The sequence below is a fragment of the Lemur catta genome, chromosome 4 (assembly GCF_020740605.2).
Source record: "Lemur catta isolate mLemCat1 chromosome 4, mLemCat1.pri, whole genome shotgun sequence".
NCBI classification, from domain to species: Eukaryota; Metazoa; Chordata; class Mammalia; order Primates; family Lemuridae; genus Lemur; species Lemur catta.
Window position 1 is genome coordinate 70,537,824 of NC_059131.1, and position 23,741 is coordinate 70,561,564.

General features: G+C 37.0%; 1 protein-coding gene across 3 annotated transcripts in view; it reads left to right on the forward strand.

Annotated features, from left to right (window-relative positions):
* Positions 1–23,741, forward strand: part of NPHP1 (nephrocystin 1) — a 57,320-nt gene that overhangs the window by 25,944 nt on the left and 7,635 nt on the right. For 2 of the 3 annotated variants that reach the window (XM_045550098.1, XM_045550099.1), the window contains exons 11-17: positions 1,445–1,573; positions 9,004–9,078; positions 11,840–11,950; positions 13,078–13,160; positions 15,413–15,489; positions 16,389–16,488; positions 22,956–23,068. In XM_045550098.1, the coding sequence (XP_045406054.1) occupies positions 1,445–1,573; positions 9,004–9,078; positions 11,840–11,950; positions 13,078–13,160; positions 15,413–15,489; positions 16,389–16,488; positions 22,956–23,068 (688 nt within the window). The remainder of the gene's footprint in view (positions 1–1,444; positions 1,574–9,003; positions 9,079–11,839; positions 11,951–13,077; positions 13,161–15,412; positions 15,490–16,388; positions 16,489–22,955; positions 23,069–23,741) is intronic. The other variant, XM_045550100.1, reaches the window with a different exon arrangement.

Below are 23,741 nucleotides of genomic sequence, written 5' to 3' on the forward strand. Positions count from 1 at the left end.
GATGGTGCTAAGAGGAGAGGATTCCTGGTATTCCAGTATTTGAAGTTGGAAATACTCTTGATATTTAATTCTACTCCTCTCCCTTTTAGCAGACATAAACCACATTAGAGCACACCACTCCCCTTCCTATTTGCCTTCTTTATCTCCCTCCCTTCCCCACAGCCTCAAGGGAATAAGAGGACAGTGTGGTCAGGTTTTGTGGGGACAGATAATGCAGAATTTTAGTGCCCTTTTTCCTTTTTAACCCAAGCATTGTCTGAAACCTTCTTAGTGTTAGGTATCTTTTTTAAAAAAATTTTTTTAATTTTATTATTGTTATTACTTTTTTTGGCGGGGGGGACAGAATCTTCCTCTGTCACCACAACTAGAGTGCAGTGGCTTCATCATAGCTCATTGCAACCTCAAACTCCTAGGCTGAAACGAATCTCCTGCCTCAGCCTCCAGAGTAACTAGGACTACAGGTACAGGCTCTACCACACTCGGCTAGTTTTTTTTTTTTATTTTTTGTAGAGACAGGGTCTCACTGTGCTCACTTTGATCTCAAACTCCTGGCCTCAAGCAGTCCTCTGGCCTTGGCCTCCCAGAGTGCCAGGATTATAGGCATGAGCCACCACACCGGGCCTAGTGTTAGGTATCTTTCAACAAAGATGTATTAATATTTGGACTGTTCAGTGTACTAGTACTTGAATAAATGGCATTTAATTTTATGAACTTGTGCCCAGAGAACAAAATAGACTGCTCTCATTCTTAAACTGAAAAAGTGACAAACTGTTAGATATTATCTTATTTTTTGCTACACTATAAGTTATTTAAATGAAAAGGTTTGTGACCATAAAACAGAATGTAAAGTTTAATTAAAGCTGTTCTTAAAAAATAAAGAAACAGAATGCCAATTTATTTATTCACAATCTGAGCTGTACCTATGAAGTGGATTTGAATAATCACATCACATAGTGCCTTCTCTCTGTCAAAATATCTATATAAGAAACCAAAGAATGCTGTAAATCATTGCTTGGAATCAAAGCAAGGGGAAGTTAGCTGGATAATATTAATGCCAGGTGTCATTGGTTATGCTGTGGTAACCTTACCCACATTCTGTAGGCATGAACCCAGGGACAGGAATACAGTGATTGTGTGGTCAGATTACACATTTAACTGATAGTACTAACTGTTCTCTTCATCATAATTTTTATGTACCTAAGAAAATATGCAAATACTTCAAGTATAACTTTATGAAAAATTTGCCTGCAATGACTGGTTTTGATTTTAAGTAAACAGATTATTGAAACTTTTCTGATGCATGTGTATCTGTGCAAAATTTTTCCTTTTTTTTTTTAACTCTATGTACATTTTATTAAGTTGTATTTACAAAAGATGCTTTGGAAAATGGATCTGTGTTATAAATCATAGAAATAAGCTTTTTTATAACTCATTTTTCTTTCAGATTAGGTCAAATCCTAGTCGTGTTTCATTGATTTTGACCCTATGGAGCTGCAAAATGATTCCTTTCCCGGGAACAAGCATTCAGGTTCTCAGCAGACACGTACGCCTCTGTCTATTTGATGGTAATAAGGTGAGCTTACTGAGGAATTAAGTCAATTCACACCAGGATAATGAAAAAGCATTTTGTTAATGCCACATATTAAACATGTACTACATTAAACATATACTGTCTCCTTCCTTCTCTCTCAATCCCTTGCTCTTTCTCTCTCTATGTATTCACATGTACACATATATGTATGTATATGTATATGAATATATATAAAATAATATGTAGTAAAGTGGAAAGCACACTGGTTCTGATGATGTGGGTTTAATCCCTGGCTCTTTCAGTTGCCAGGTGTGTGATGTTGACACATTACAATTAGCTCCTCTGAGCCTTAGTTTTTTTCACCTGTGAAAAGGTTCCTATCTTCTGGTGTTATATACTGTTCAGGTATTAGATGTAGAATGTTGCATTTTTGACAAATATACACAGCTGTATAACCAACACCCAAGTCAAGGAATGCAACATTGCCGTTACCTTACAGAGTTTCCTTTGTGTTCTTTTCCTTCAACTCCTCCCTGGTCCCAGTACCAAACAAAAGTCTGAATGACTGTTAAAAAATTAATTTATTTTTTATGAAATACAACTTAAACAGTGCTTAGATGGAAATTTATATCTTTAATTGCATGTACTAGAAAAGAAGAAACATTTTTGTTTTTTATTTTTGAGTGCAGTGGCATGATTACAGCTCTCTGTAACCTCAAATTTCTGGGCTTAAGTGATCCTCCTGCCTTAGCCCGCCAAGTAGCTGGGACTATAGGCATGTGCCACCACACCCAGCTAATTTTTTATTTTTTAATTTTTTGTAGACACAGGATCTCACTGTGTTGCCCAGGTTGGCCTTGAATTCCTGGCCTCAAGCAATCCTCCTGCCTCAGCCTCCCAAAGTGCTGGGACTACAAGCATGAACCACTGTACCTGGCAGAAGAAAGATTTAAAATCAGTAATCAAAGCTACCAATTCAAGAGGTTAGAAGAAGAGTGAGTTAAACCTGATGAAAGTAGAAAGGAGGAAATAGTAAAAATAAGAATAGAAATGAATGAAATAAAAAACAGATGAACAAAATAGAAAATCAAAAAAGACAGTTTTATTCTTTGAAGACATTAATAAAATTAAAAGTTTCCTAGTAAGACTGATCAAGAAATTTTAAAAACAGCAAAAGAAAACAAACTATCAATATCTGAAATGGAAATAGAGACATTATCATAGATCCCACAGACATTAAGAGGACAATAAAAGGATATTATAAACCCTATGCCAGTAAATTTGATAACATTGAAGAAATAGATAAATTCCTAGAAAGCCATAATGTATGGAAACTGGCACAAGAAGAAATTGAAGATTTGAATAGCTCTGTTAAAGAAATTAAAGCTCTCATAAAAAGTCTTTCTACAAAAAATACTTCAGGCCCATATGGCTTCACTGGTGAATTCCTCCAAACATTTAAGGAAGAAATAATACCAATCTTATACAAACTCTTCCAAAGAATAGATAAAGAAGAAATGTTTCTCAAATCATTTCATAAGGCCAGGAAAAACATGATACCAAAATATGACAAGATAGTACAAGAAAGAAAAATTATTAGGCCAGTATCCCTTATGAATATAGAAACTAAAATCCTAAACAAAATATTATCAAAAGAAATCTAGCAATATATAAAATGGATAATATGTCATGACCAATTGGAATTTATTTCAGAAATTCAAATGTACACAGATGTGTAACCAACATTTAACATTTGAAAATCAATCATTGAAAATGCCATATAGGACAAAGAAGAAAAATCATCACCATCTCAATAGATATAGAAAAAGCATTTGACAAATGCTTTTCATAAACATCCATTTATGATATTTAAAAAATTCTCCACAAACTAGCAATAGAAGGGAACTTCCTCAAATTGGTAAAATGCAATAAGAAAAAACTAAAACTACCATCATCATACTTTACAGTGAACTACTGAACACTTTTTCCCTAAGATTAAGTACAAGTCAGGGATGTCCAAGAAATAAAAAGATAACTCAAGTTTTTTAAATGAGCAAAATATTTGAACAGGCACTTCAAAAGAGAAAATATATGAAAAACCAATAGGAGTAAAAATAGATACTCAACATATAATAAGATATCAAGGAAATGCAAATTAAAACCACAATGAGAGAGACCCAACTATATGTTATGTACAAGAATCCCACATTAAATATAATAATATAGGTTGGTTAAAAGTAGAAGAATGGAAAAAGATACACCATTCAAAATATATTAATATCAAAGTGACTTAAAACATTACCTAATGATAAAAGGGATAATTCACCTATAAGACAGAACAATCCTAGATGTGTACACACCTAACATCAGAGCTTTAACATACATGAATAAAAACTAGTATAACTGAAAAGAGAAACAGGTAATACCACAATTATAGTTGGAGACTTCTCTCTCAGTAATATAAAACAAGCAGACAGAAAATTAGTAAGAATGTAAAAGAACTGAATAACGTATCAACAAATTAGATCTAATTGATATTTGTATAACACATTACCAGAAAATAGTAAAATGTACATTCTTTTAAGTGTATATGGAATATCCACCAAGATAGATGGTCCTAAGTCAGAAAACAAACCTAAACAAATTTAAAAGAATTAAAATCATACAACATATGGTCCTTGATCACGTAGAATTAAATTAGAAATCAATAGCAGGAAAAAAGTGCAAAAATCATTGAATACATGGAAATTAAACAATAGACTTCTAAATAATCAATGGGTTGAAAGACAATTTCAAGAGAAATAAAATATTTTGAACTGAACAAAAAATGAAAATGCAACATATCATAATTTGTGGGATGTTAGCTAAAGCACTTCTTAGAGGGCAATTTATAGCCCTAGATGTGTACATTACATTAGAAAAGGATCCTCAAACCAGTAGTAGAAGCTTCCTCCTGAGGAGGCAGTGCTTGAGCTGAGATCAGGGTGAACAGGCCTTACCAAAGAAAAGAAAAGGAAAGTGTGTATCTGGTGGAAGGCACGGCATAGGCAAAGGGCCTGTTGAGAAAGGACTTGGGAAGTGGGAGGCCAGTGTGGCTCAGTGGGAAGAGCAGGAGGAAGTGTAGAATGGGATGGAATGGGAGATGTCAGGAAGGGATACAGTGTGAGTCATTGTAAGCCATGATTTAAAGGAGTTTTGTCTATATCCTAAAAGCAGTAAGTCACTGAAGGAGATGACATGATTAGATTTACATCTGGGAAAGATCTCTGCTTCCTTTCTGAAGAATGGATTAGAGGGGGTCCAAAGAGAACATGAGCAGGCCATTTGGAGAGCTGTGGCATAGCATAGTGGCCAAAGGACAGCCAAGTGTCATCTTCAAGAGAACAAAATCTGGAGCCAGCTTTTTTAAGATTAACCCTGGCTCCACCATTTGCTAAATGTGGGACCTTGACCAAATTACATGACCTTACTCTCTCTCACTTTCTTCATCTGATACACATCTCTTAGGGTCAATGTGAGGATTAAATGAGTTAAATAAGTGAATTACTTAAAACAATGCATAGAACAATGCTTTAGAAGAGTGACTGACTGGGAAATGAGATGATGATGATAACTTAGAGAGGTGGGGGCAGAGATGAGAGATATAGATAGATATTTTGGAGGTAAGAATCAACAAAGTTTGGTGATGGATTGGTTACTGAGGATAGAGGGAGAATGGAGGGTCCAGCATGACTTCTACCTCTGGATGGATGGTGGTAACATTCAATGAGATGAGGAACATTGGAAGAGGACCAAGTTTTGAAGAGTTGATGTGGGTTTTGTTTTGTTCATGTTGAGTATACTTCTAACGCCCAGCATGAAGAAAGTGCCTTTCTTTCTGTTTTTCATCTGAACTTGGAGTAAATGAGTGAACTTATGTTATGGTGATCCTCTCTCACTTCTACATTTTTCTGCACAAAACCACTGCCACAAATGAGCCACTAGGTGTCATCAGTAACCAAGAAGAGCTAAGTTGCCTTCTTTCTCTTAGATCTGGTTTGATTAGTTTTCCCCTACCTCTCCCTGTTCTCATACGAGAACATAAGACAAAGACTGGAATTTTATTTTGAATAACATATCAAAATAATGGAGCTTATTTCATGTCAAAATAATAGAAGTTAGTTTATTAAATGAGTTTATGTCAAATTCCCAAATTGAGATGTTAAAGAACATATTTAATAGTTATACAAATACTCATGCTATTTACTTAAAAGTGCTTATTTAATAAATCTAAGCCTAGTTACAAATAAAAAGCATTGTTATTAAAATTAATTAATGAGATACCACTTCCAGTAATGGTTGATTAAGTTCCTCTTGGGCCAGCCCGCCAAGTCTGGGCAATATAGAAAACAACTCCCTGAAGGCCCTGCACAGCATCCAGAAGTGGGCAGACACTGACAGTGAGCCTCAAGCCTTTCATCTGCTGCTTTAGTTTCTGCTTCTTTTGTTCCCTTTCTCTTTTGTTCCCACTCTCTCTCTCTGTTTTCTTTTCCTGCCTTCCTATGTGTTACCAGAAGATTTTTTAGGACTCATTCTGAATGATCTGTAGTGTTGATGAGGGGATCTCTTTGGCTAGCTTTCCTAGTGCTTGCTCTAGGTCTTATTTTACACATACATAACTTAGCACGGTCTATTGGTGTCAACATTCCAGTTGGGGTGATGTATAAGGCTCTATCTTCCTTTAATTCTCTTTATCCTCTCTTGTTTATAATATAATTTTCTCCAATATTTCCTCTCCATACATTGAGAACCACATAACACAGTATTATAATTTTTGTTTCAACTGTCAAACATAATTTAGAAATCTCAAGAGAAAATCGATAATATTTACTTACACTTTTACTATTTCCATTGTTCTTTCTTCCTGTCTGGCGTTCTAAGAGTCCTTCTTTTATTGTGTCCTTTCTGTTTAGAAAATTTCCTTTAACCATTCTTTAAGGGTAGGTTTGCTGGTGACAAATCCTCTCAGACTTTATCTGAGAATGTCTCTGTTTCCCCTTCATTCCTGAAGGATATTTTCACTAGATATAGAATTCTAGGTTGACAGTTATTTTCCTTCAGCACTTGAAAAGTATTGTGCCACTTCCTTCTGGCCTGCATGGTTTCTGATAAAATTCATTGTCATTGTCGTTTAAATTATTTTTCCCTTATTGGTTGACCTAGGTATTGTTTCTCTCTTACAGCTTTCAAAATATTTTCTTTGTGTTTAGTTTTCAGAAGTTTATGGTGTATCTGGCACGGATTTCTTGCATTTATCCTGTTTGGGTATGTTCAGCTTCTTAAATCTGTAGGTTTATGTCTTTTGCCCAATTTGGGGATTTTTCAGCCATTTCATGAAATACCTTTTCAACTCCAATTATTTCCTCCAATGCCTATTCCTTCTATCTAGTAGTGTTGTGGTTGCATCATGCTATCACCAGTACAGCATCCCCCAACCCCAGTCCAGAACCAGGTCTTACAGTAGAGTTTAGAGTTCTTGATCTAGGATGACATCAGAGATACCACTGATTCATTAAATGGCCCACTTGTTGACTTGATTCTGATCCTGGTGTCATAGCTATGTCTTTGTCCTCATACCTGCTTAGGCTCACTACTTCCTGAGGAGAATGGTTGGCAACCCTTTTTTTTTTTTTTTTTTTTTTTACCCTACTGGCTTCAAACAGTAAGGCTATTTCTATTCCTCTCTCATGTTTTAAGTACCTTCAGCCTCTGTAACGTACAAATCCATCTCCTTGCCACCACATACTCCTTCTAGATTCAGAGCCCAAGAGGCTCCTGGTTTCAGTCTCAGCCTCTTTTTTGTTTTTCTCTTTATTTTTGCTCTATTGATGTATTCATCTAACTTTTAAATCGGTCTGTGTCTTTTTAACTATTACTGTTTCACTGCTTTATGTCTGGAGCAGAATGGTTGTGTTAAAGCGTACACTAGTTGAGCAGAAGTCATTGTGCATTCTTTTCTATTTCTTGAAATAGAGATGGGATCTTGCTGTGTTGCCCAGGCTAGTCTTGAAGTCCTAAGCTCAAGCAGTCCTCCCACCTCAACCTCCCAAGTAGCTGGGACTATAGGTGTGCACCACCATGCTTGGTTCCTTATGCATTCTTAATCAAGTTTGCTAAATGAAATATCTCTAATTTTTTTTGAATCCTTGATTACTTCATTCTTTGCATCTGGTTTTGTGCAGAAAATAGTATGATTCTGAGCCAGTCATTTACCTTCTCTGGCTGCAGTTTTCTCAAATGTATGGTGAGATGGTTAGACTAAGTCCTTTTTAGCTTTTAGAGTCTGTAGGCCAAGAAAGATATAAAATTATCAAGCCATAGTACTGAATCTAAACTTCAAAATCAGGATTCTCCAAGCTAAAAAGGTAAAAGAGATAGTATGGGATTTCAGTTTTGATGACACAAAGGAATTCTTGGATATTAGAGGTAGGAAACATTCCTTGACAAATCAAGAGGGACCTTAGAATAAATAAAATACAGTCTGACTGTAGTTACCAGGTAGTAATCAGAAGGAGTTTGTACTCCAAGAGTCCAGGTTGAAAATATATATTATTTCAGGAAAAAATTCAAGTAAATTAATATATATTAGTTGTTGAAAGAAATGAGGATTTTGTTAATGTGGAAAGCAACTCAGCAGCCCATAAAATACACCTAGGTACTTACTATTAGGGATGGAGAGGACAGTGAATTGAATTTGACCTAATTTGACACATTTAGGATTATTTTTAGAGCTTAGTTTTAGAAATGTTATGATAGAATATTTTCATCTAAAATAAAAATTATATATTATTCATGCCTTTGGAAAATGCCAGTTTGGGCCATAACTTTGAACTCTTTATGACATAAAGTTTTTGCTCCTTTTGTGTTTCATTATTTTATGTAAGTTGTAGGATGAAATTCTTGCATATAGCATTTTATAAGAGATTGAATTGCAGGAAGAATACAATTTATGGGACTAGACATCTGGAGAAAAATGTAAGTGTATCTGAGTTGTTAGCATTGTCTACCATAGTGACAGGGCGATAGACTACATATGAAATGCTTGTGTGGGTCACATCTCTTAAAGGGCCATTTTTACCTGAAATTCTACTTACTTTTCTGGTAAACCTATCCCAGATATTAAGGATTTCAATGAATATGATTTATTATTATACTAGCACAAGGGTCCAAGTCTGCATTCATTTTATCAATTCCCTCATTGTTTTATTTATAAGTACTGGAACACTTGTTTTTCACTAATTATTTTAAAAGTGATATCATACTTGATGTAAAAAGAAAAACATTACAGAATCACATGAAGTAAAAAGTGAAAGTGTTCACCTCCCTATCTGCCCCACCCAGCATAGCCACTGTTAACTCTTTGGGATGTGGAAGTGGTGATGTTTCAAAGGGGTTTCTACAACATGATCTCAAAAGGGAAAATCTCATTTCAGGTTCTGAGCAACATTCATACAGTCAGAGCCACATGGCAATCTAAAAAGCCCAAAACATGGACCTTTTCCCCCCAGGTAAGTAATCTGCCGAGTGACTGGAATGAGGAATGAACTTCTTTTACCTATTATGTGTTAAACAATTAATTTCTAAGATAAGGCTGTCAAAGTGTAGCATTTATATTTAACACAGAATAGGTGGGGCTAGATTTAAATCTTTAGATTCTTTGGTGTTCCTTGAGGACTTGGATAAAAATTACTCATGTTTCTGACCCACCAAAGTTATAATTCCTATGAACCATCTCATTCAATGGATTTCAGGGTTCAATTTTAGAAAATGCCCATGTGGTGAAAAATGAAAACAAAATGATAAAATTTAGGAAGTGGAGTGTTTTTTAAAAATGAAGTCTTCCAACTGTGGCAACAAGAGCTGTGCTTTCTTCAGATAAAATCAAAGGTGACGCCTAGGGGACTGGTACGTTACACCCAGGTACTGTCAAGACCAGAATGAGGTTAGGTGGGTTCAAATTGTTGAGTCAGTATTACATGGATAATAGTGAAGACACAAATGTCTTTATGTTCTTTTTACAATATTAATTGTCTATAGCAGTGGTTCCCAACCTTTTTGGCAAGGACTGGTTTCATAGAAGACAATTTTTCCACAGATGGGGGAGGGGCACGTGGATGCAGAGCTCAGGCCTGGTGTGAGCGATGGGGAGCCCTTGTAAATACAGATGAAGCTTCATTTGCCCACCCGCTGCTCTCCACTCACACCCCCGCATCCCCACCCCACCTTCCTCAGTTTTATGGAAGACAATTTTTCCACAGATGGGGGAGGGGCACGTGGATGCAGAGCTCAGGCCTGGTGTGAGCGATGGGGAGCGCTTAAAATACAGATGAAGCTTCACTTGCCAACTTGCTGCTCTCCACTCACACCCCCGCATCCCCGCCCCACCTTCCTCAGTTTCATGGAAGACAATTTTTCCACAGAGTGGTGGGGCAGCCAGGTCCCTAACAGGCAGCGAGCGGCCCCATACTGGTCCTCAGCCCTGAGGCTGGGGACCAAAGGTCTATAGTTTATCTTACATTACTTTTTTCTACCTCCAAGGTTTCATTACTATAGTATTTACTTACCTCCCACAGCTAACTCCCTTACATAACTGCCCCCTAAAAACCTTTAATTACCCTTGTTTTATTGCATTAGAAGATGTTAAAGCAATATGGAGGTTCAATGAGAGGGCTCAGGCTATGGATGAGGCCCAGCCACCTTGCTCATGTGTTCTGTGTGTCCACACTTGTCTGAGCACACTTCCTAAAAGACCAGACAGCTCCATCTTCTGAGCACTCTGCTTCCAGTGAGAAATACGGCTCGTCTTTTGGCACAACAATTCACAATTCTGCTGTTGCATCTCTGTGTATGTGAAGTGTTTAGGTAGAATGTCTAATGTTTTCTCAAGATATGAAGGTGTTGGGGAGGATAAATAATAAGTATATGTTACTTTGTTGAATGAAATTAAGCATCTGTTATGTGCAAGGCATTCTTCCTAGGTATGTGGGAACTTACATGTTAGTAGGGAAAAATACCTATGTGAATAGTAACAATATCCTCTATTTATGGAGCTCTAACCAGGTGCCAGGCCCTCTGCCCGGCCCTGGTGTACATTGTCCTACGCAGTCCTTAACAATAGCCATGTGGGGTGGGTACTGTTGATAAGTTTCACTCAGGCAGATTGTAATGGTTATAGGGCTCCAAGTGCTTTGGAAGCACAGAGAAGGGTGACGTTGATTCTAGTCCTTTGGCTCAGGGAAGATTTTGTAGAAGAGAAACGAGACCTTGAAGGATGGATAGGATTTCATAGACTAGAAAGGGCGATGCAGTTGTCTAGGGCAGTGGTCCCCAACCTTTTTGGCATGAGGGACCGGTTTCATGGAAGACACTTTTTCCACAGACTGGTGGCAGGGGGAATGGTTTCAGAATGATTTAAGCACGTCACATTTATTGTGCAGTCAAACCTCTCTGCTAATGATAATCTATATTTGCATCTGCTCCCCAGTGCTAGCATCACCACCTCAGCTCCACCTCAGATCATCAGGCATTAGATTCTCATAAGGAATGCCCAACCCAGATCCCCCGAATATGCAGTTTACAGTAGGGCTCGGGCTCCTGTGAGAATTTAATGCCACCGCTGATCTGACAGGAGGCAGAGCTTATGTGGTGATGCGAGTCATGGGGAGCTGCTATAAATACAGATGAAGCTCTGCTCACTCGCCTCCTGCTGTGCAGTCTGGTTCCTAAGAGGCCAGGGACCAGACTGGTACTGGTGTGGGGGTTGGGGACCACAGGTCTAGGGGGAGGAAATGGAATGAACACAAGGGAAGGGAAAGGAACATTTATAAGGCAGTCATCAGGAAAGTTGAGCAAATATGTGTATTCAGTCTTTCATTTTAGCTCTGTTTATGAAGAACAATGGTTAGTATAAATGTAATGTATGCAAACTATTTTTTGTAACACCTCTGGGGACTTAGGTACACTACTTGTTATTTTAGCCTCTATTCTAAGCACAGAGGAAGTGAAGGTAAAGGTGTTGCCCTTAAACAGAGAAGTTAAATTTTTTTATTTCAAATTATTAGTATCAATGAATCCAATCCATCTGCTTTTTGTTCTCCTTAAAAGATTTTTTTATAATGCAAAGGCAAAAACCATTTATTAATGAATAGGGTTGAAACCCCTTTCCTGTTTTTTAATCTTTCTTACTTTATTTTTATTTATTTATTTTTATTTTATTTATTTTATTTTTAAAGTTACTGATAAGTAACTTTAGTTTCTTTTTCATTTCAGGTTACCGGCATCTTGCCATGCTTACTTGATGGTGACTGTTTTATCAGGTCCAATTCTTCATCTCCAGATCTTGGAATATTATTTGAACTTGGAATTTCTTATATTCGCAATGTATGTCAGTTGAAAGATAATGCTTTCTAATGTATCAGTTAAAAGGGAAAGTTTAAAAATTGTCTGTATTTATAAGTAAAATAATGGAGGTTTTTATGTGTAATAGAATTTTAATCCTTTGAGGAACTACAATGGCAGTGTTTCTAATTTTATATGTCGTTCTGCTTTTTAAATAGTATTTAAAATAAAATGTTATTGATTTATATTTACATTTGTAGCTTGCATGAACTCCAGTGCTTTTAAAGAAATGAAAATTTGGAAAGGGTGGGACTTTGTGGAAAGTGATAAAAGGTGCTCAGTGACATTCCGGCACTGTGGTCCACTTCTGTCCTCCAGAGGCTGAGTGCGCTTAGCCTTGTAACTGAGGGATCTGATTAAGGGACCTGGCAGAGTGGTAATTTTTATAAAGTCTCAGGTCCTCTGTGACTCTCTACACCAGAAACTTGGGTTAACTTATGCCATATAAACTATTGAACAAGTAGGCACAGGTCTGTGCTAGTAATTAAATGTCTCCACATTCTAATAACAGCTTGAGAGGTATAGTTTATATACTTGGCCTCCTGGTAACCCAGAGAGCCTGGTAACCCCAGAGAGGTTACATTAATAGTATTACACTATCCCTTCATTTCTTTAATGCAAATTCATCCATATGTATTGCAAGTGAGTAGAATAGGGAGAGGTGCACTCGCCCCCAAACTCTGGGGGCCTCTGGCAATTGACAGTGGGGGGAAAATTCCAAGCAAAACAGCCCTTGAATGAGTGACATCTGCATTCCATTCTCTCAATGAAACAAAGCTTCATAATCCCAGATAATATTGATGTGATTTGAGATCACTCTGCATAATGTTTATATCACTCAAGAGATAATAGCACGGTTGCCACATCATCCGGCTTAAGGAATTTTTAAGAGCAATGTTGACAAAATATGCTTATTATTTGACATACTACCTTTAACATCTGACCTGCAAGTAAAATGGGACTCTACTATGTTTCATTTTATTTTCTTGTGAAGAACTTTTTAGTTCTAAAGGTGAATACTAGTTTTGTTCCTTTAAAAGGGCTTGGTATATGCTTATAAATTTGACTAGTGCCGACATTAAACTTCATATATTTGTTTTATTTCCTAGTCAACTGGTGAAAGAGGTGAATTAAGTTGTGGCTGGGTGTTTCTTAAACTTTTTGATGCCAGTGGAGTTCCTATTCCAACAAAGTAGGTTGGCTTTCCTTACAAATGAATAATTCTGTAGAAATTCATTTTTTTAAAGTGGATCAAGACTGTTACCCAAAGTTTTATTTGTTAGTTATTGCACCTGACTTTAGGATTTCCCTCCCCTCCCTTTTTTTTTTTTTTTTTTTTTGCCAAATTCTGCCTTTCCTTCTGAAATTGTAAGTGAACACAATAATAGTAACTGTTTACACTGTGAAGTGGATATTGTTACATGGAACACACCAGTGGCTTTCTCACTGTTGAGCTAATAATGCCTTGTGAATGTTTGATCTAATGAGAAATCCCTGTACCTGTACCTGCTGATGCCTCCTGTCTGTTGGAAAATAAATCTTGAATGTTTTATTTCTCAAAAAAAAAAAGAAATTCAATTTTTAAAATCTAGATACCTCAGGTTTATCCTATCAGCATTTCAATAACTTTGGGGGAGAGAGCTTTTAATGTTGATTTTAGTATTGTTTAAAGAAATATATGAAAACAACATGCACAGTCTCATCCTAGGGAGGAAGAAATGACACATATAGAATAGGTATTTTAAAATATGTTTGCACTCGCTATTTGCTGAGAATATTCTTTCAATTATTTCCTATGGTGTTGTACACTTCACCATGATAAAAACAGAGCCCAATTTTCAGAGTAGGAAAGCTAAATCCAGGCTCTCAGGTCCTCTGTGACTCTCTACCTTTCTTCTGTAGGTGGGACATTAAAGTTGTAGTGGCAACCACCATAAACAACTTTAAACTTTAAGATCAAAAGGCAGACTAGAAGCAAATATTTGTAATATATACAGAAGAGTGAGAAGATTATTATCCCTAATGTAAAAAGAGCTCTCAAAATTAATAAGAAAAAGATAATCCAAATTTTAAAATGGGGGAAAAAGATCTAAGTCTAGGGTATAAAAAGAAATTCACAGAAGGGACACAAATGGGCAGGCAGTAGGATTGGTGATTAAGATCCCGATATTGGAATTATAAAATTAAGGGCTCTGGTCCCAGCTCTGCCTGAGTAACTATAGGTGGGTCCCTTATGGTCTACAAACCTGAATTTCCCCCATCTTTAATCTGGAGGATTGTAATAATTCCTACCCCAAAGGCTTGTTGCCAGGATTAATTTAGATAACACTCCCCACAAGGCCTCCTTACCACTGGGCAGAGGTAAAAGTCCTGACTCCACCAGTCCTCTGACTTCACCCCAGTGGGAGGGGGAGTGGCACCTCATTACCATGAGTAGATAAACACAGTGAATTTCAAAAGTAACACATGTTTTTCTTTTAAAGTTACATACTAAGTGTGCAAAGCAGCCAGTAAAATCCCACAGGTTTTTGTGGGACAGGGTATTTTTGGGGCTTTTTTTGTTTTTTAATATATTCAGGGTTTTTAGTTGTACTTAGTGGAAGAAATACGAAAAGTACATCTACTCCATCTTTTCTGAAAATAAAGTCACAGCTATTTTTTTAAATAAGGTAGAGCTCTGTATATTAATATAGAAACATTTTCATTGTATATTATATGAATGAAATAAGTTGCTCAATAGTGTGAATACTGTGACTCCACTTTTGTTCATTAAAAGCTATTTGTTAACCTATGTGGGTGGGTCTAAGGTAAACTGTTCCCAGAGTTGCCTCTGAGGGGCAGAACTGGGGAGGTGGTGCAGTGGGATTTTACTGTCTGCTTGTACACTTGCTATGTAACTTCAAAAGAAAAGCTTGTGTTACTTTTGAAATTCACTGTGTTAATCTATTTGTTTGCATTTGGGTAGAAAAAGATAGGGCAGGAGACTTACTAAACTAGGGGGGAAGATATGGAGAGAGATTTTACACTTTTTTACTTATCATTTCCTATGTCAAACTTTTTACAACAATCTACATGTTATTTTTGTATTTTAAAAATCATATAAATTCATAATGGCTTTATTTCAAATAATGGCTCAACATATTTGAAAACTACCTCAAAAAACAGTCATTACCTGTCTTTAACACAAATCATTAAAGTCAAAACACTTTAATAACTTCCATTAACCTTTCTCATTTTGATGTGGAAAAATGTATTTCATACATTTGATAGGGAAGAGAGAGACTGAGATGGTACCTTATAGAAGGATCAACAACTATCATTGTCATTTACAATGAGACATAAATGTCTGTGAATATAATTGTGCTAAAAATATTTCACTACTGACTTCAGTGTTTATCAAATGCCCATAACATGTATCCGTCATCATATATTATTCTTTTATAGGACTTATGAACTCTTCTTGAATGGTGGTACTCCTTATGAAAAAGGTGTTGAAGTGGACCCTTCAGTATCCAGAAGAGGTACAGTTCTTATATGTTGCCTTCCTTTCCTATTAAACCAATAGAAGATACATCAAAGAAGGTAGGTATGTTCTAATAAACAATATTTTTCACTTGGATTCACATTTTTAAAATGCCATTTGAAGTTAAAATCTTAATCATTTTTATCTAAGTGCTTACTTACTTAGCAGCACATGTGAGACTCTAATGTAAGAAATCACGAAGAATGAGGACCCTGCATTAGTTCCTTTTCATTGCATGCTAGACTAATGCTTGTGCTGATACAGAATTCATAGAAAAGGGTAATTCAGAGATTTCCTGTAGCTAGATCAAAGGGTACAGACATTTGAAATGGTGATATACATGCCATGTTGCCCTCCAAAAATATTGAGTGTCTTTTAATATGTTCACTGACCAGACATTGTGCTAGATAATGGGAAAATGGAGAGCAAGACCGATACGATCATTTCCTCATGGAGCTCAGAGCCTGACAGATTTGACATTTTCACCCCTCAGCCATCCCTCTCCTTGTTTGGTGATTCAGGACATGTGCCACTGCTGCTGCCCCCACGATACCAGTCCTGGCATCTTGGAATAGAAAGGACTTTAGTATCTGTATTGCAGTTTGTTCTACCTTGAATCAAACATGCTATTTAAGCTCCCTTTCTTTCCTTTGTAATGTGGCAGCAATAATGCTGTAAAACCTCTGATGTAGTGGCCAATCAGGTACCCTTAGGGAGGTCCATAGGCATTAACATCACACTTTGTCTTTCTATCAGCTCATTGAAGGTATGGGTGACTCCTGTCTTTCATTCAATTCAGCACCACTGGTTGGTATATTTTCATAAAACATTTGTTTTATTATATTCACTGTCCTAAGCACTTAAAGTTTTGAAATATATTTTCAATTTTTTTTAAAGCACATGCCAGTGTTTTCCATCAGATCATGACAATGAGAAAGCAGCCTCAACTTCTAGTAAAATTGAGATCCTTAAATAGAAGTTCAAGAAACTTACTAAGGTTGGTACCTGCTTCTACCTATCCAGTGAACTTGGAATCATTCAGCATTTGTAGGCCATCTCTCCTTTTGGCTTCTCCTCCTGTTTTGTCATCTTTTGTTGGTTATTATTTTCCCCACTAATTCTTCTACCAAAGATCAATAGGGAAATGAAACCATAATAAAGCTTAGATTAGCTTACTCATCTATTTACTGGTTAGCTCAAATGATAGATTTGGTCGGAAATAATTTAGACACTTTTGACTAAATGAGGCTTACACATGTATAGTATATGATCCTACCTTTAGGGAACTATTTAATATTTTTTAATATCAAGTTTATTGAGGTATAATTTACATGCAGTAAAATATACTCTTTTTAGTTTACAGTTCTTTTGAATTTTGACAAATGTATGCAGTTGTGGAACTACCACCACCATCAAGATAGGGAATATTTCCCTCACTCTAATTTGCCCCTTTGTAATCAACTCCCCAGCCCCAGGCTCAGGCAACTCATCTGTTTTCTTTCCCAACATTTTGGCCTTTTCCAGAATGTCATATAAATGGAATTATTAATACATACTATGTAGCCTTTTGAGTCTGGCTTCTTTCAATTAGCATAATGCATTTGAGGTTCACCCATGCCATTGCATGTGTTAGTAGTATGTTTGTTTTTGTTCTAATAGTACAGATGGTCCCTGACTTATCATGGTTTGATTTAAGATTTTTCAAACTTACCATGATGCAGAAGCAATACATGTTCAGTAGAAACCATATTTCAGTACAGTATTCAATAAGTTACATGAGATGATCAATACTTTATTATAAAATAGGCTTTATGTTATGATTTTGCCCGGCTGTAAGTGTTCTGAGCATGTTTCAGGTAGGGTAGGCTAAGCTGTGATGTTTGGTAGGTTAGGTGTATTAAATGCATCTTCAACTTACAATATTTTCAACTTATGATGGGTTTATCAGGATGTAACTCCACCATAAGTCAAGGTGCATCTGTATTCCATTTGATGGATATAACACAATTTATTTATCCATTCACCAGTTCATGGACATTTGGGGTCTTTCTCGGTTTGGATAGTTATTAATAAAGCTGCTTTAAGTATTTATATGCAGGTTTTCTGTGTGTGGATATATGTCTTCATTTCTCATGGGCATAAATAACTAGGAGTGGGCTTGCTGGGTCATCTGGTATTTGTTTAACTTTGTAAGAAACTGCCAAACTGTTTTCCAAAATGACTATCCCATTTTATACTCTCACTAGCAATGTATGAATGTTCCAATTATTCCATATTCTTGACAGACTTCATATTATCAGTTTTTTCTGTTTGGTCATTCTAATAAGTGAGAGTGGTTTCTTGTGGTGGTTTTAATTTGCATTTTCCTAAAGGAGTTTTTATACCAGTAGAATCTCAATCTATCAATTTCTCATTCAGTGCTCTCTTAGACAAGTAATTTAACCATCTCTTTCAGGGTCTCAGTGTCTACATCTTTAAGATGGGCATCATGATAATAGTATCAACCCCATAAAGCTGTAATGAGGTTTAATGGAAAGAAAGCATATGGAGCACTTAGCCAGTATTTGTAGTGTGTGGCACACAATAACACAATAGTGTTAGTTAAAATTATTACCTGTTACAATTATTTTATATGTAGATAAATATAAATGTAATGCCAGGTAAATGGTACTGTGTCATCAAATTTGTTCAAATGATAATCTGCTGTGTAGCTGGTAAGATGGGGGAGGGATTTGAAATAGGCTTTGAAGGACTGGAAGGGTGAGGCCATGGGAAGATGGGAAGGAAAGGAACTCCACAGAAGGCACACGGGGACAAGAAAGGGGTGGGAAGAGCACTGCACGGAACAGAGACTGGTGCGGTTGAACTGTCCCACCACAGCCTGCACATTGCTCACGGATTACCAGGAAGTAGGGAAATAAATGAAGACTCGGTACACCCGTCTGAATAGTTGCTTTTCTCATTCCAGATCATAGTCTTAGTTTCAATATCCCTTGTTCTCATCTCTAGTACTGAAATGTATTTTATAATTATAGTATTAACAGTTAAATCTTTCAATAGCCATTAATAATCTGTTCATAGGTATCATTTACTCTCTCGGCTTTTTTTTTCCCTGGATGTCATAGAGCCTGTAAATTCCCTTTTTTGGCCAATCTTTCTTTGGAAAACCATTATTTTTCAAGATTAGAAAGAAAGCAGCACAGTAGCTGTCTTTGTCAAAGAAAAGCCAAATCCTGTTTGGCTTCATTCTTCCTACTTTTTTGGCCTCCCCATTACTCATCCCGTTGATAAGCCTCCAAGAGTCCTAAACGCTCCCAAGTGTGTCTTTCAAGTACAGCCTCTAACAGTGTTTCTTTGGCCCCAAATACTGGTTCTCAAATACTTTTTACCTCAAGGTCAAATTTGACTGTGTGGTGCAGAGGTCAGCAAGGCAGCCCATCCTTCCTAGGCACTGAATGTTCTTCTATGCACTGGGTTCTTAAAGGTCCTCTAGACCTCAGGAACTGAGGCACTCGTTTGAGTATAGCACACATTATGCACCACAAAAACATTTGTGAAATAATTTCAAAGTAAAGATCTCCCTGCTAGTGTAAAAGTGTACTTCTCAGGAGCTCTGCTTGGCCTCTGGCTGTCCCTGGCACCCCTGCCTTGTCTTGGTGTGTGCTCTTTTGTCTTCCCAGAGTGCACAGAGAGACTCGAACACTGTCTTGAAATTGCCGCTCCACTTTGCGTGATCCCCAGATGTACACTCCTGGTAATGTCAAGTGTGAGTTGGGGCATGTTGCTGGTGCAACCCCAGATGTAGACTGGCTCTCACAGAAACCAAGCCATGGACACAGTGAAGCCAGAGGCCCTGGGCCTTGCAGCAGGGCTGTGGGCTGTGGTGCAAGGGCTGTGCTGAGGGTTCAAGGTGAGAGGCTAGGCACCAGCATGGGCCCTTTTGGACATCACTGCTCTGAGCCTGTGCAGCCTGGAGGTGGAGACTGAGGCAAGACTGATCCATTTCAGCAACCACTCCTCTCCTGACCTGCCACCTTCAGTGGATGAGAGAAGGTGGCAGATGATGATACCACAGTCCTCCTCTTCTTCAAAGCCACATGCCGCCTCTATCCTCACCCTCCCTTGCTTACAAATTTCACCTTTGCTTATTCAAACTTCTCTGCCCAAAGGAGAAAGGACAGGGGCTCTCTCCTTTATGCCAAGTGACATAACAATGGAGACAGGGCCAAAGGTGGAAAGCCCAGTTAGAATTTTCATTAGTGCCCATTTTTACCCAGTACTCTTGCTGGTTGGCTTTATACTATCCTCTTACCCAGCCATTAGTCCTACACGTGTGTGTCCTTTGGGTGTCAGGAGACCTGTGAAAATGTGAATGAACCAGTGCAGACCCCTCTCTTCTACCAAAAAACAGCACCAGAGACCTGCCCACCGGTTTCAGCAGTCTCATTTTGTGCAATTAGTTGTACTTATGGCGACCCTGTCAGCATGAGAAAAAAGAGGGAGCAAATAGATGCTTCGGTCTCACCAAGATTTGCCTTTCTAATTTTGGAGCTGTTTTCCAAAGGGGTTTAACTTGATGTGATTTGACCAAAGGCATGTGCATAAGCTCTTGAGGGAAAGCCCAGAATTTAGATTCCCACACTCCCAATGCATGAGTTCTCAATACTAAGAAACCCTGGTCTGTAGAAGTAGGCTGTATGTATAAATTTGTTATAGATATATTATCATTTGCCTTTTTGATGCATTCCATCTTTTTTGTCTTTATTTTCATTATATTGTTGCTAGAAACAAATAATAATGTTATTTTCCTGAAGCCCTTTCATGACATTCATTGCACTTCTGCCACCAGAGTTTGCTAGTCTACGTATGAGGGCAGGACAAAGTATATTTTTACTTATTCAGCTCAGCTAACCTTCAGCAGCCCAGAACTTTTTAGTCATCTTGGGTTTGGGAAAATCAAAGGATTTCCCTAAAGAAAATCTAATAAAGCACAAGCAGCATTGCTTCATGTCATGGGAAGGTGCCAGAAGGAAAGGAGTGCCTGCACTGTGGGAGGACCAATGCCTGTTAGATAGAGTGGGCAGGTTCAAAGAAAAGGAGAGGGCCAAATGGAAGGAAGGAAGGTTCCACCCCTTCCCCTGGCAAAATCAATGACTCTTGGTCAGGGTGAGCCCTGAGTTTGGGCATGCAGCTGAAACATTGCCCACACGGGCCATGGTCCACAGGGCAGGATGTAGGACAGCCCTTGGGAATCACGGCATGAACCCTGAGAAGGCATGTGGTGGCACTGAGAAAGCTAAATGGCTCCCTGCATCTAGTCTTTGGGAAATCTAGGTCAGATAGATACAAGATCAGAATTTTAGCAGGATTGCTGTATATGAATATATAGTAAGAGAACTTGTCTTGCATGTTTCTAGAAATACAGGGTTTAGGGAGTGGTCAAGGAGATTTATCTAAATTCCATGAAACTAATTACCCGTGGAATCCATTGCTCTTATACCATCATAGGGGTCATATTCATTCTGTTCTTTTCCAACAGGCTCTTTTTTAACTTTGGTGGTTTTTCTTAGCCCAAGGGCATCTTCCTCTGATGGAGGGTGTCATATCATTTGCAAGGTTTTCAAGATTTTCTATATGGTCATTCTTCATGCTTGGTGACAGAGTTCATGTATTTCTAAAAATAGCATTTGGGCCTCTTGTTAGGATAGGATTTGAGCTCTTCTTTTTTAATGTAAGCATTTATAGCTATAAATTTCCCTCTTAGCACTGTTTTCACTGTATCTTATAAGTTTTGGTATATTGTGTTTTCATTTTCACTTGGCTCAAGATATTTTCTAATTGTCCTTGAGATTTCTTATTTGAGTCATTGGTTGTTTGAATATGTGGTTTAATTTCCACATATTTGTGTATTTTCCAGTTTTTCTTCTGTTTTTGATTTCTAGTTTCATTCCATTATGACTGGAAAAGATAACTTTGTATGATTTCAGTCATTTTAAATTTATTAAGACTTGTTTTGTGGCCTAACATATGGTCTGTCCTAAGAAATCTTCTGTGTACATGTGAGGAAAATGTGTATGCTGGTCTTGTTGGGTAGAGTGTCCTGTACATGTCTTTTAGGTCCAATTGGTCTATGGTGTTTTGATCATCTGTTCAGTTCAGTTCTATACCTCATTGAAAGTGGAGTATTGAAGTAGATCTGTGTGTTTCTCGCTTCAATTCTGTCAATATTTGCTTCACATATTTAGGATCTCTGATGTTTGGTGCATATATGTTTATAATTGTTATATATTCTTGGTGAATTGACTCTTTTATAATCACATAATATCCTTCTTTATCTCTTGAAACAGTTTTATGACTTAAAGTCTATTTTGTCTGATATTATAGCTAACTCTACTCTCTTTTGGTTACTATTTGCATGGAATATCTTTTTGTATCCTTTCACTATCTACCTGTGAGTGTCCTGGATCTAAAGTGAGTCTCTTTTACATAGCATATAGTTGGATCTTTTTTTTAAATACATTTTGCCAATCTATAACTTTTAATTGAGGAGTTTCATCCATTTACATTTGAAGTAATTACTGATAGGGAAGGACTTACTTTTGCCATTTTGTTACTTGTTTTCTGTATGTCTTATAGCTTTTTTTCCCTCCCTCATTGCTTTCCTTTGTGTTTACTTGATTTTTTTTCCTAGTGACACATTTTGATTCCCTTTTCATTTCTGTCTGCGTTTATTTTATAGATTTTTTTTGTGCTTACCATGGGGATTACATAGCAACCTAAAGTTACAGCAATCTATTTTAAACTGATACCAACTTAACTTCAATATTGAATTTCTATTTCTGAGCCCTTACTATATACCAGACACTGCATTAAGCACTCTACACTTACCTCATTTTAATCCTTTTAGTAGCCTTCTGAAATGCAGGTATTACTACTCACATTCTGCAAGTGAGGAAACCAAAATACATGGAGATTAGTTAATCAATCTAAAGTCACGTAGCTAGGAAGTAGCAAAGTCAGAATTTATTCCAGGTCTGCCATGTCCTCCCACATTCCACCCAGCACTGTGAACAGTCTGAACTCATATTTCCTCTGCATTTACCACATCAGGTGTGGCAGCCACATGCCTTTGTTAAAGCTTGTAGCTGACTAGTCCCTTTCTTTCCAAAATGTGTAATTGATGACTCCTCTTTTTATTTCACATATAACATAAGGGTATATGCTAAAATGGAAGAACAAGAATGGCAACACAGAGCTGAGACTTGAAAGTGTACAACAAAAAAACTTTAATTATCTGAAGTTTAATGTAGCCAACTTGTGGACATTTTTCTTTAAATTGTTAAAATTATTTTCAATAATGAAGCAAAACTTGAACCTGTTTATTAAAGTAATATACATAAAAAACACTGTAGGTTAGATTGTAGGGGATTGTCTGGTGAATACATTTTTTTTCTTCTTTAATAGTCTACTGCCAGAAACATTAATTGGAAGTATGTGTACCATTCACTTGTTGATATTTTATCGACAAATTCTTGGAGATGTGCTCCTGAAAGACAGGATGAGCTTGCAAAGCGCTGGTAAGGAGTCTTTGCCATTTCTTATGGGCAGTAACACTTCATGCTTTGAGTAGAGGTAACCTATGCCAACCTGTATCTTCTGCTTCTGAATGTGACATTTGGAATAAAATATTTAGAATAGCATTGATGTCAGTGTTATGAGACACCTTCAGATGCAAAGCATTGAGCTTTGTGAGTTCAACACATATTCTGGTCTTTCAAATATACACATTTTCACATTTCAAATTCTGGAGGTTTGAGATCCTAAAACTCAGATATTCATATGTCATGTTTTCCCTTACTGTCTCTGAAAAATCTATTTTTCCCACTTGTTTGGTGGGCACATCATCTTTTGGGGAAGAAGCTAAACTCAACCAAAATAGCTGGTTCTTAATGCATGAAGTGTAAGTATCAATAGATTAGTTAAAATCAGTGAATCAGGTAAGGAGTATTCAGGTGTTCTATATACTGTTTTTATTATTGCAACTTTTTTGTAAGTTTGAATTTTTTTCCAAGTATAATGTTAAAAAAATAATTTAAAAAATCAGTGAGTTGTCACACATGATTGAACTCACAAAGAGAAATGCAAGTATTATAAGAATTGCCTCCAAAAAGAAAAACAGTTTAATTTTATTGGCTCTCTTTGAATTCAATAAATCAATAAGCAGATATGTGCTGAGTGCCTGCTAAGTGC